Source organism: Enhydra lutris, unplaced genomic scaffold (genome assembly GCF_002288905.1).
Source record: "Enhydra lutris kenyoni isolate GAN:26980312 unplaced genomic scaffold, ASM228890v2 scaffoldscaffold16, whole genome shotgun sequence".
NCBI classification, from domain to species: Eukaryota; Metazoa; Chordata; class Mammalia; order Carnivora; family Mustelidae; genus Enhydra; species Enhydra lutris.
The window spans coordinates 31,260,039-31,272,043 of NW_019154100.1; the positions used below are offsets into that span (position 1 = coordinate 31,260,039).

At 36.9% G+C, this 12,005-nt stretch overlaps 1 protein-coding gene across 4 annotated transcripts in view; it reads right to left on the bottom strand.

Annotated features, from left to right (window-relative positions):
• LOC111147299 (phosphodiesterase 1C) overlaps window positions 1–12,005 on the bottom strand; it is a 598,548-nt gene that overhangs the window by 44,123 nt on the left and 542,420 nt on the right. For all 4 annotated transcript variants that reach the window (XM_022503266.1, XM_022503267.1, XM_022503268.1 and 1 more), the window contains one exon: window positions 7,653–7,730. In XM_022503266.1, the coding sequence (XP_022358974.1) occupies window positions 7,653–7,730 (78 nt within the window). The remainder of the gene's footprint in view (window positions 1–7,652; window positions 7,731–12,005) is intronic.

Consider the following 12,005-nt stretch of genomic DNA (forward strand, 5'->3'; position numbering starts at 1 on the left):
AGGCTTTGTAAATATTCTCCCCAGGTCTGTGGGCTGTCTTTTCATTCTCCTAATAGAAGCTTCTGAAGAGCAGATGTTCTTAATTTATTAAAGTATAATTTATCAGCTTCTTCTCTTATGGTTCGTACTTTTGGTGTCATACCTAGAAAACCTTTGCCTAACTTGAGATTGCAAAGGGTCCTTCCTGTTTTCTTAACCTTGAGTCTTATAATTTAACATTTTCAATTTAGGTTTATGATTTTGATGTTTGCATATGATGTAAAATATAGGAGATAATTTTGCATATCAATAATGAATTATTCCATCACCATTTGTTAATGACTACCTTTCTCCATGGAATGCCCTTTGTCATAGTAAGTTGTCCATGTACATGTGGATCTACTTCTGGACTCTCTATTCTATTGACCCATTTGTCTATCGTGATGCTAATACCATGCTGTTTTCATTACTAAGCTTTACAGTAAGTCTTCAAATAAGGTCTTCCTTTTAAGCCCTCCAACTTTTCCCTTCTTTTTCCAACTTGCTTTGTTTATTTTGGGTGCTATGCATTTCCACATAAATTTTATAATTGGTTTGCTAATTTCTATATCCCCCCAAAAAAAACCCTGCTAGGATTTTAATTGAATTGCATGAATCCGTAGATCAATTTGGAGAGGACTTACATTTCCACTATCTCTGGAAAATCCCCCAATATTTGGCAACTAAATACTACACTTCTAAATAATTCTTAAATCAATGTAAAAATTAAAATAGAAATTAGAAAGTATTTTGAACTAAATGTGAATACAGCATGTTAATATTTATGGCATACTACTAAAGTGGTACTTAGAAATTTACAGCACTTAATGCCTACATTAGAAAAAAAAATCTCAAATTAATCATGTTAGCTTCCACCTTAAAAAAAGCTAGAAAATAAGACAAACTCAACTCAAAGAAAGCAGAAGAAAAAAAATAAAAAGATAAGGAATCAATGAAATAAAAACAGAAAAACAATGAGAAATATTAATAACAATAATTAGTAAAACTTATCCTCTAGCCAGACTGGTAAGGGGAAAAAAGAGAAAAAAAACAAATTACCAATATAAAAAAATAATAGATTGTCATGATATATTCTACAAAAATTAAAAGGATACTAAAATAATATGAATATCCTTATGCCAATTTAATTCCACAATGACCTGTAAATATGCTTTGTATGACTTGGATCCTTTTCAATTTATTGGGACTTATTTTATAACTCACAATCTGGTCTATATTGATAAATGTTCTTCCGCATGCACTTGAAAAGAATGTGTGTTCTCTATGGTTGGGTATTCTAGGGATGCCACTTAGGTGAAGTTGGTTGGTAGTGTTGTTCAAATATTCCTTTCATTGCTGATTTTACATCTGTTTATTCTATTAATGATTGAGAGAGGAATGTTAATGTCTCTGAATAAAATTATGGATTTTTTTTTTTTTTTCCTGAGGGTGCCTGGATGACTCAGTTGGTTAAACATCTACTTTCAGCTCAGGTCATGATCCCAGGATCCTGGGATCAAGCCCTCAGCTCCCTGCTCAACAGGGTGTCTGCTCCTCCCCTAACTCATGCATTCACTCTCTCTCTCTCTCTCTCCCCCCCAAACAAATAAAATCTTAAAAAGTTTTAAAAAATAATCTTTTTAGTTAATTTTGTGTAATTCAGTGCATAAAGGATTATTATATCATCTTTATAAATGGACAACTTTATCATGAAATGAACTTCTTTATCTCTGGTGATAGAGTTTGCAATGAAATCTACCTTGTTAGCTATTAATGCAGCCATTCAAGTTTTCTTTTTATTAGTTACCTTGATATACCAATTGTCATCCTTTTACTTTTGGGCTATTTGTGTTTTTGTTTTTTTTTTAAATAAAGGCAGACTATAATTGTGTTTTATAATCTGAAAATCTCTGTTTTTTTATTGGGGTCTTTAGGACATTTAATGTCATAACTGATATGTTTAGTTTTAAGTCTGTGCTATTTGTTTCCTATTTGTCTCATATGTTCTTTGTTCCCTTCTTATCTTTTTTTTAACCTTCTTGCAGATTAAGTATTTTTACAATTCCATTTTATCTCTTTTGTTGGCTTATTAGCTATATGTCTTTGTTTTGTTATTTTAGTTGCTTTAGAGTTTATAGTATATGCTCTTAATTTACCACAATCAACTTTCAAATGATATTATGTCACTTCATGTATAGTAGAACTTTACAATTGTATACTTCCATTTCTCCCTTCCCAGCTTTTTATGCTATTGTCTGTTTACGCTATTTCAGTCATATATGTTATTTTTTAAGATTTAGTGATTTATTTGAGAGAGAGAGAATATGCAGGAGGAGCAGAGGGAGAGGGAGAAAGAATCTCAAGCAGACTCCACACTGAGCATGACACCCAATGTGGGACTTGATCTCATGACCCCGAGATTACCACCTAAACTGAAACCGAGAGTCAGCCACCTAACCAAAGGCACCGTACATGTACCCCTCAGTTGTATGTGTTAAAAATCAGATGATGTATTACTATTATATTGTTCAAATAGGCAATGATCTTTATCCATCTAGTTACCATTTTTCATGTGCCTCATTCTTTTGGGCAGGTCCATATTTCCAACTGGCATAGTTACCCTACTCCCTTTGATTAACATTTCTTGTACTGTGGGGTCCACCAGTGATGACTTCTTTCAGCTTTTATATCTGAAAGATATTTTTGCTGGGTATAGAATTCTTAATTGAATTATTTTATTCTTTCAGCATGTTAAAGATGTTGCTCCACTGTCTTCTCGCTTGCATTGTTTCTGATAAGAAATCTACAGTTATCCTCATCTTTGTTCAATTGTACATGAATTTTTTTTATCCCTCTTGCTGTTTTAAATTTTCTCTTCATTACTGGTTTTGAATAATGTGATTATGACATGTTTTGGTGTAATTTTATCAAATTTCTTGTGCTTGGGCTTTACTGAGCTTCTTGAGTCTGTGCATTTGTAGTTTTTATCATTGGGCAAAATTTGCTTTGCCCAAGTAAATTACTTCATCAAATATTTTTCTTTCTTCCTCTCTCTCTTCTTTATGTTAGGAACTCCAGTTACATACATTAGGCTGTTGAAGATGTCCTAAAATTCACTGTTGCTCTTTACAATTTTTTTCTGTTTTATTTTGGATAGTTTTTCACTATTCTTTTCTTCTACAATGTCTAATCTCTTATTATTATTTTCATCTTATTATTTTCACTTATTATTAATTTCATCCGATGTTTTTAGCTAATACCATCCAGTATGTTTTCTCAATCATACATTATAGTGTTTATTTCTAGAAGTTTGATTTTCCCTTCTTTGTATCTCCCATATCCCTAATCAACTTTCAAACATATGGGTTATAGTTATAAGAACTACTTTAATATTCTTGTCTGCTATTCTAACTTCTGTTTCAGTTCTCTCTCTCTCTCTCTCTCTCTTATTACGCATAGTATTTTCTTGCTTCTTTGCACATCCAGTAGTTTTTGATGGGATATTGGATATGGTGAATTTTACCTTGTTGGGTACTGGATACTTTTGTATTCCTATACACGAACTTTGGGGTGCAGTTATTTGGAAACACTTTGATCCTTTTATGTCTTGTTTTCAAGGTTTATTAGGTGAGACCAAAGCAGCATTTAGCTTACAGCTATTTACTCCCCAACTAACAAAATAAGACAATTTAGGTGGCTTCTACCCAATTCCCTTTAAATTATGAGGTATTCAAGTCTGGCTATTGGGAATAGGCACTTTTATTGCCTTATATGAAGTGTGAACATTAGGACCACTCCCTCTAATCCTCTTGAATGGTTCTTTCCTGATCTCAGGTAGTTTCTTATCTGTATGGGTCAATCAGGACTCTGATGAATGACTACTCTTTAGATTTCTGGAGTTCTATATCTCTACAGCTCTCTCCTCTCTGGTACTTTATCTTATTAACTTGAGCCACAATGGCTCTCCCCAGACCCTTATTCAACTCTTCAACTCAAGAAATCCATCAGGTCTGCCTGGGTTCTCCCTCCTATGTTGCTTGGAAATCCTCTCAAAGGAGTAAGCTGGAGCAATCATAGGTATTATATCATTTGTTTCCTATTTCTTGGAGATTACTGTTCTTCATTTCTTGACGTCCAGTATCTTGAAAACTATTTTTCCACGTAAGTTGTCCTTTATTATGATTATTATTGTTTCAGGTGAAAGGGTGAATCTAATTCTTATTAGTCCTTTTTGGCAGAAGCAGAGGTACATAGATGGTCTTTTGTCCACTCTTTTCATTCTACACAATTGACTTTTAAATTTCATGAACACTCTTAAACACTCCAATTTCCAGAACATTCAGTGAAGGAGAAATTCCTGCTGAACTCTCTCTCTGGGACTTGGCAAATAACCCCGTAGGGCCTAATTATAATCAATCTTTTGAGAGACATAAATGGTGGCTATCTTATATCTTATATATTATATCATATAATCAATCTTTTGAGAGACACAAATGGTGGCTATCTCTTATATCTCTTTAATGTAGTCAAAGTTAAAAGCAAATTCATATTTCTGGGCAACTATAAAAAATTATGGCAGGTCCAAGAGACTATGCTGTTTCAAACATGACTAAAAACACACTGAAAATAATTCATTCACTGGCAACCCGCCAGTCTCCCAGTGACACTGTAAAAGTTTAGGCCCTGAGAGAATCTTGGCTCAGAGGCCCTGATCTTTTTATGTTAGTACATTTCTCCCTAAGAGTAAACAATGTAGTTTCAAAGGACATTCATTCTTTGAAGCCTGTTTCAAAATTAGTGCTGCAGGATACTAAGTAGTACCTCAGTAGCCTGACAGAGATAATGTTCAACTGCAATGTTTTCACTATGCCAGGATATAATTTATGCTTTTAGCACACACCCCTTCCCTCTGTGTGTGCCTCAGCTCAGTGGAGTTTGGGAATAACCAACTGTGGTCCAGTTTCCATCAGGTTTCTTTCTGAATGGGTACAATGTTCCAACTTCAAACCATAGTGGGTTTGGTCATACTGGGCACTGAATTGGGCTTGGATACTCCCTCTCAAAAATTAGACAGAGCTGGTCACCCCTGGCTCCCAAGGCTTGTATTAGGGGGAGAGGCATTAACAATAGTTAAACTGACTACCTCTCATCATCAAATGTAATAGGATCTATTAAAAAGAAATGTTCAAAATGTATATGGTTATTACTAGGCAGCTTTTAATAATCAATGTACCCTCTGATCCATATATCACTTAAAATTTTTCCTTAAGTAGAGACTTTTGATGACCAAAGGTGAAGAGATAAATGAGGCTGATCAAAATCTATTCCACTTCATGCCACCAAGAATGGCTTTAGTCCTGGGAAAGATTTTTGGCCAAGATAGCACAAGTAACTGAAGCCCAGTGATCTGTGTCCTTATGATATCAAAGCAGTGAGAACGACTGATGTCACATTAGCCCATCAATGAAATTAAAATAGAAAGTTGTTCATGTCCAAGTTTGTGTATAAGCTTGCTAGTATAAACACACCTGACCCACTGGAAGCAGAGGAAAGTTAAAGTTATGGAGGGGAAAAGGAATAGACATCAGAAAATATCTCTTCTTTATTTATTGAACGCTTTTCATTGTCCAGTGGGATCCAGAATCGTGTTCATTAAGCAATCAAGCTTTACATTTATTTGTTCAATAGAACATATCTGTTGATCCCTTCCCACACTCCTCTTTTTTAAAAAGGCTGTTTAATTATTTTAAATACTTGGGGACAATTCAATTACAAATGGCACCGGTAAAATAAAAGTGCTTAATGAAGGTAATAAAATTTAACTCACAAGCCCACATGACACCATCATAACAGATGATGTATGTATATTATAGATATTTGTAGTACAATATAAAAATGCAACAAGATCCCATATTAAAGATTTGGGACTTACTCTGCACTTTTATGCTGTAGGAATTCAGATGGACTAGTCACTGGGTGCAGGATGGGCCAGGTGTCCAGGTGCTGGGTTTATATCTAACACCATTCTCCTCTACTGTACATGTTCTGGCTTGTGTTACCTTGACTTGGGTTTAATGATATCTGGCAACAAACCTTACCCATAATAAAGTTTGGCTAGGATGACTGTCATTTTGAATTCTGGTTTTTTTTGTGGGTTTTTTTTTTTTTTAAGATTTTATTTATTTATTTATTTGACAGAGAGAGAGAGAGAGATCACAAGTAGGCAGAGCAGCAGGCAGAGAAAGAGGGAAGCAGGCTCCTTGCCGAGCAGAGAGCCCAATGTGGGGATCGCTCCCAGAACCCCAAGATCATGACCTGAGCTGAAGGCAGAAGCTTAACCCACTGAGCCACCCAGGCGCCCCTTGAATTCTGTTTTGTCTCTGTGTAATTCATGTCTTAGTCACAATCATTCAAGGAGCTATTTATTTTTATTTTTATTAGATATATGGTTTCCATTTGCATAAACAATTCGGTGAAAAACTGCATATGGGTGTTCCCTAGGAATTATGTGATAAGACACCTGGAGTGAATAATTGAATGAGCTTAAAAGAAAAGTCTTGAGAACTGATTTCGTGCATATGAGTAAAGAAAGCCTGTCACAGTGGCTTAGAGATGAAAGCTAGAGGGGCTGCTTCCTTTTTAATAGGTGGAGTTGTGTTCAAATTTCCTCTTACTCCTCAATCTGGATACTCAGTAGTTGTCCTTCAATGACATTAAAACCAAACCATCAAAGAACAGCTTAGCATCCAATGCAATGTCTCTAGGGAGGTATGATTCAAAAGCATCTGGGACTCTTAACACAAACCACTAACTCTAGAAACTTGCATTTTCAGTTTTAGTATATGTGCTGCCGAAGTAAGCATGCATGTTCAGTTTAATATCATGTACATGTATGAAGGAGTCGCCAAGAATAAGCCCATGTTACAAATGAAACAGGAGGTTGATATAAAAGGTAAGAACAGTTTTCTCAGTAGGCTAGTACAAAGTCTGAAGGATAATATAATCTGAATTTTTCAGGCTTTAGAGGAGTAGAATGCTCTTTGTGAAAAGTAAAAGCAATGTTCATGGAGCACATCACAAGGTAGGTTCAGTCTAACTGGTTTGGTGGGGATTGCCATTCGGAACTTGCCTTTGAGACTTATTCTTGCTGACCAACCTGCATTCTACAACTATGCACATTCTCCAACATGTGGGCCTCCCAACACAGTGATAACACCGAACAGATTTCTGTTCTTACCAAAAGCAATAATTCCTCATTAAAAGAGAAAATGCTAAAACTGAAAACATGGAGCACTTCCCACAATTCACATCCAAAGACTTGTAGTCCATTCCATTCCAAACAGTAAGTCCTGAGGCAACTTTAAAGTGAAAATGAAAAAATGGCAAGTGGTGAAGAGAGAGAGTATAGAATGCATTTGAGATGAAGCAAAGGATGGCAGAGGGGAAGAGACACAATGATAATCTGTAAATTACTGAAATAGGGATTGAATACTCCCTACATGCAGTGAAGGGATTTTTTACAGTATAATATAAGAATATATTAACAATCACAACTCAATTCTAGGTGTAATTCTAACAAACCTGCATTAAATTGCACATTTTATGGAAAAATATAATGGGAATTATGCTCTTACCATCTGTTTTCTTTGAATCACTTCCAACATTGGATTGATCCTTCCTGTCTGTCTTATTTTTACCATCTTTCACGTCACCTGAAAGTAATAAACATGACAAACAGCATATGTATACAGCTAAAGGGGAAGTTATAAATAGTCCTAAACTTGTCAAGGTAAAAAGATGAAAAAAAAAGTACATAATTTTAGTCATGAGGGGGTACATGTCTGAATGTAAATACCTTTTTAAACCACATATTAGGTCTTAAAAGTTAGATTATGATCCAGAAATTGAGACAAAGTTCCTGTTAAACAACGTAGCACTTGAGCCAATAATGTTTATTTTTGAGAAAAGAAGTTCAGCTTTATTATTGGGCTGTGGAGAGCAGAAAAACTTAGGTCAAATGTAAATTATGCCAGCTCATAGCTACTCAAGTTCTATAGGTGTCAGTTTCCTCATCTGCAAAATGGGGATAATAATATACTTTACAGACCTACTATAAGGACAAACATATTTAAGGTAGTGAATGTGATCTCTGGCACATCACGCAATGATATTTGAACTCTAAAACGGAGTTATAAACAGTATTCTAAGTAACAGCTTGTCAAAATATGATTTGTAAGTGTTCAGAAACACTATGCAAACAGATGTAGAATAAACATGTGTCAAAAACTTAATTCATTCACGAAAGAATCAGAGAGATAGTAAGGATGGTGCCAAGGGCATTTAAGGAAATGGGTATTTATAGGCCTTTTAGAAAACCTTTAAAATGAGATTGCTGTGTTAGAAATAAAACTGGTTATCTCCTACAGGGCAATAAAATCATAACCGGTGGGCAAGGGGGTAATCTCTTCTAACAGTCAAAAATCTGTAAATTACCACACAACTTCGCAGTACCTAGGCTTGTGTCAATAGTAAATGACAAAGTTAAACAGTCATGTTCTCCTAAAGCAGGAGTCGTCCACCTGTAGCCCGGGGGCCAATATGGAAACAGAGATCATTGGAAATAGTCACATGCATTCAATTACATACTGTCTGTGGCTGCTTTCATGCCGTAGTGATAAGCGCTGCATAGTTGTGACAGAGACATGCAAAACCAGGATGAGTTACTGGCTGGGCCGACACAGAAGACTTCTTGCCAACCCCTGTCTAAGATAATTACATAATCCCTGGCCATGTCTGTTCAACAGTTTGCCACTATGACATTGAAAGGACATGGCATCCTTTCCCCAGCCTTATTCTCAACTTTTGGAAAATTTTCTTACGGTCTTACTAGCGGCATCTTTCTTTTTAGCCTGCATAAAACCCAGAATGATTTACAACTAAAATACTCAAACTTCTTGAAGCAAGAAGACCCTAAGGATAATTGCAGCCAGGAAGGAGAAAGCAGGGTCTTATCTTTCCTGCTTTCTTTGTGCCAGACATGTTGCCTGCATCGTTTCATTAAATTCTTCTAACAACCCCATTGTGAAGGTACTCCGATGGAAAGTAGACAAATTCATCACAGTTTAATTCACAAAACAATCAATTTGCAGAATAACAAACTCATCAAATGATTGAGGATGTTTTCCAAGGGTGAGTTTTCCTCTGGCTTCCCTGTAGCCACTGAGTCACACGCTGGTCTGTCCTGCTGTGTTGAGCAGCGTGCCAGCCTCCTGCCAGTGGTTTGTACACCACCCTGGGCCCCGCCTCTGCCCATAACCTTGCATGTGTGGCTCCTTCCAGCAGCAAAACTGTTCCTGTTGGCAGCCGTAGATCTGGTTTAAGCCATCTGTCTGATGGTTTTTACAGAGATGGCCAACTGATCTTTCCACAAAGTGATTTGTTCAAACCAACTTGTGAAGAATGGATATGAAACTTATATTACCATCTCTGTTCTATGGCTACGAACCTAAGGCATAAATAAAGCAATCTACCACATTATACATAGATGGGTCTGATTCTAGAAGCTAGGCTCTAACTTCTCTACGAAGCTCAAGTTTCCAATTTCAGGCTTCTATTTATTGCTGCCATTTTTAAATGCTTTTGGCCCACAGATTTACAAAGAATTGGTTATCTAAGGACGATTCAAGACCATTTTGGGTTGTGATATATTTGACAAAGTAAGTATCTTCCAATGGAATTTGATAAATCCTAAGCTAAGTTAGGAGTCAATAAATTCCCCAAGTTTCCTCTTACTCTTAATTCTGAAATGGGATGAACTGGCTGAAGGGATTGAAGGGAAAGGGGGTCAACTCCAGCCAGAGTGTAAGCAGGAGGAATTCAAGTGAAGGACATACTCATTACCCTTTACCACCATCAGTGGCCAAAAAGAGGATTCCTTTGGAAGTCCCTCGGAACATTCCAAATACTGGCTCCTTCTTCTTTTAAGGATCCAGAGATGGAATCAAGGATCTTGAGCCCTGTAGTCAAACTAATTCCCTGCAGAAAAATGTCTTTCTTTTCTAAATGAGCCTTTACACCCTAATGCACAATACTTTATGCCTTCAAGGTTTCCCTGGACTGGAGCTTTATCCACAGCTGCAACAAGACCAGGATGTCTTCCAGAAGTCGCAGGAGAGGTTCAATTTGCCAGCCAATAGCCTGTGGGCAGCCTGCCTTGTCCTTAGTCAGGCTTGGAGAGGCTGAGAAAGGAAGTAACTTGATGGAGACCAAAGCTTAGGGGATCTCATAGTGGCTGATGAGAACACCTCTAGAACCTCCACTTAACCACCGTCCTCTGGTTCCATCCCAGAAGTATCTTAGGAGACCACAAAGAAGGATGATGGGAAAGTGACACATATTTGTTTGATGATGTTCCTTGAACAGAATCCATTAGGTAATTTCCCATGGGTTGTATATGGAGTAATGGCTGATGTGAGCTGTTATTCAATAAACAGGGGAAACAAAAGAGCCTTTCTGCACAGTTATAAATCATTTTCATTAGACTGCTGTAACACAGTCCCGAACCACCATTAGCCTTTCTTATTATTGCTTAAAATTGACTTCTTTTCCCATCTCTCATTTAATACTTAATTTTTAAGGGAAATGGCAGACTGTTGATTACTTTGGGAAATAAACACAGTTGTGAAATCAACCCAGCTTAGTCGAAAACTCAGGCTCCTGTTTTTTTCTTTCAGGCTCTCCCTCTAATGGTCTTCAGAACTGATTTCTGCCACCTCTGCCCTCTCTGGGTATTTGATTATACCTATCTCATAGAATTTATAACCCTCTCTGTGACTGGCATGTTTATGTTCATTGGTTTCTCTCCCTGACCAGACCAGGGGTTGGTAAACTCTGGCCCATGAGCCAAACATGCTCCCAGTGCCTGGTCTTATACGGCCCCAAAACTAAGAATAGTTTTTATATTATTAAATGGTTGAAAAAAAGAGAAGAATATTTAATGGTATTTGAAAAGTATATAGAATTCAAACTTGCATTTTTAGAAACAAATTTTTATTGGAATTCAGCCATGTTCACTTGTTTATATGTTATCTGTGGCTGCTTTTGCACTAAAACAGGAGTGTTAAGCAGTTGCAGTAGAGACGGCATGGCTCTCAAAGTCTACAATATTTACTATCTGGTCCTTTACAGAAAAAGTACACCAAACCCTGGAAGAGATTATAAGCTTCTCGTGGACCTTGGCTAATATTCCTCTGATTTCCCACTCTCCCCAATAGCACCAAAACTTGCTAATAGAATGGACATGGTGATAACGAAACACAGAATTTGGACCCAGACCTGAATTTGACTTGAAATCTCTACTTAGTGGCTGCTTGACCGTAAGCAAGTTGATTTAAACTCTCTGAGTCTCCGTTTCCTCATCTGCAAAACGGGAATCAGTATATTTACCTCACAGAGTTGTTAGCATTTTTAAATGACTTAATGTAGGTAAAATCTCATGTACAATGTCTGGCATATATTAAACATTCAATATGCTATTCATATTACTTTTATGAAGGAAAAGGCATTTTAACCCACTTTCCTAAAAGAAAAAAAATGTAAGGAAGAAACATATCTTGCCTCTCTCAGGAGCCCTTCCATACTCCTCCTTTGAGAAGGAGAGGCTCATCTAGGAGGAGTTTGAGAATGCAAAGTTCAGTTCAGCCACCCATTTCTCTAGTTCCCAGCTCCCTCCGAGATATGTTTTCTACAAGACACACACTTTTTGCATCACTCCAGAAGCAACTTTCTGGGGTGCTGGGGTGCTCGGGTCCTGGGGAGAGAATGAGGTGGCAGGTCCTAGGCCTGCCTGCCCTGCCAGTATCTCGTTGGCTAAGTTCACTTCAAGGCAGGTGTGTGAAGAAGCCCATGTGCTCAGTAGACCAAGTCACACTTTCCAATTCAACTCCAGTTGCAAGAGAACTAATATGTTGACCACTGACTTTCTGATT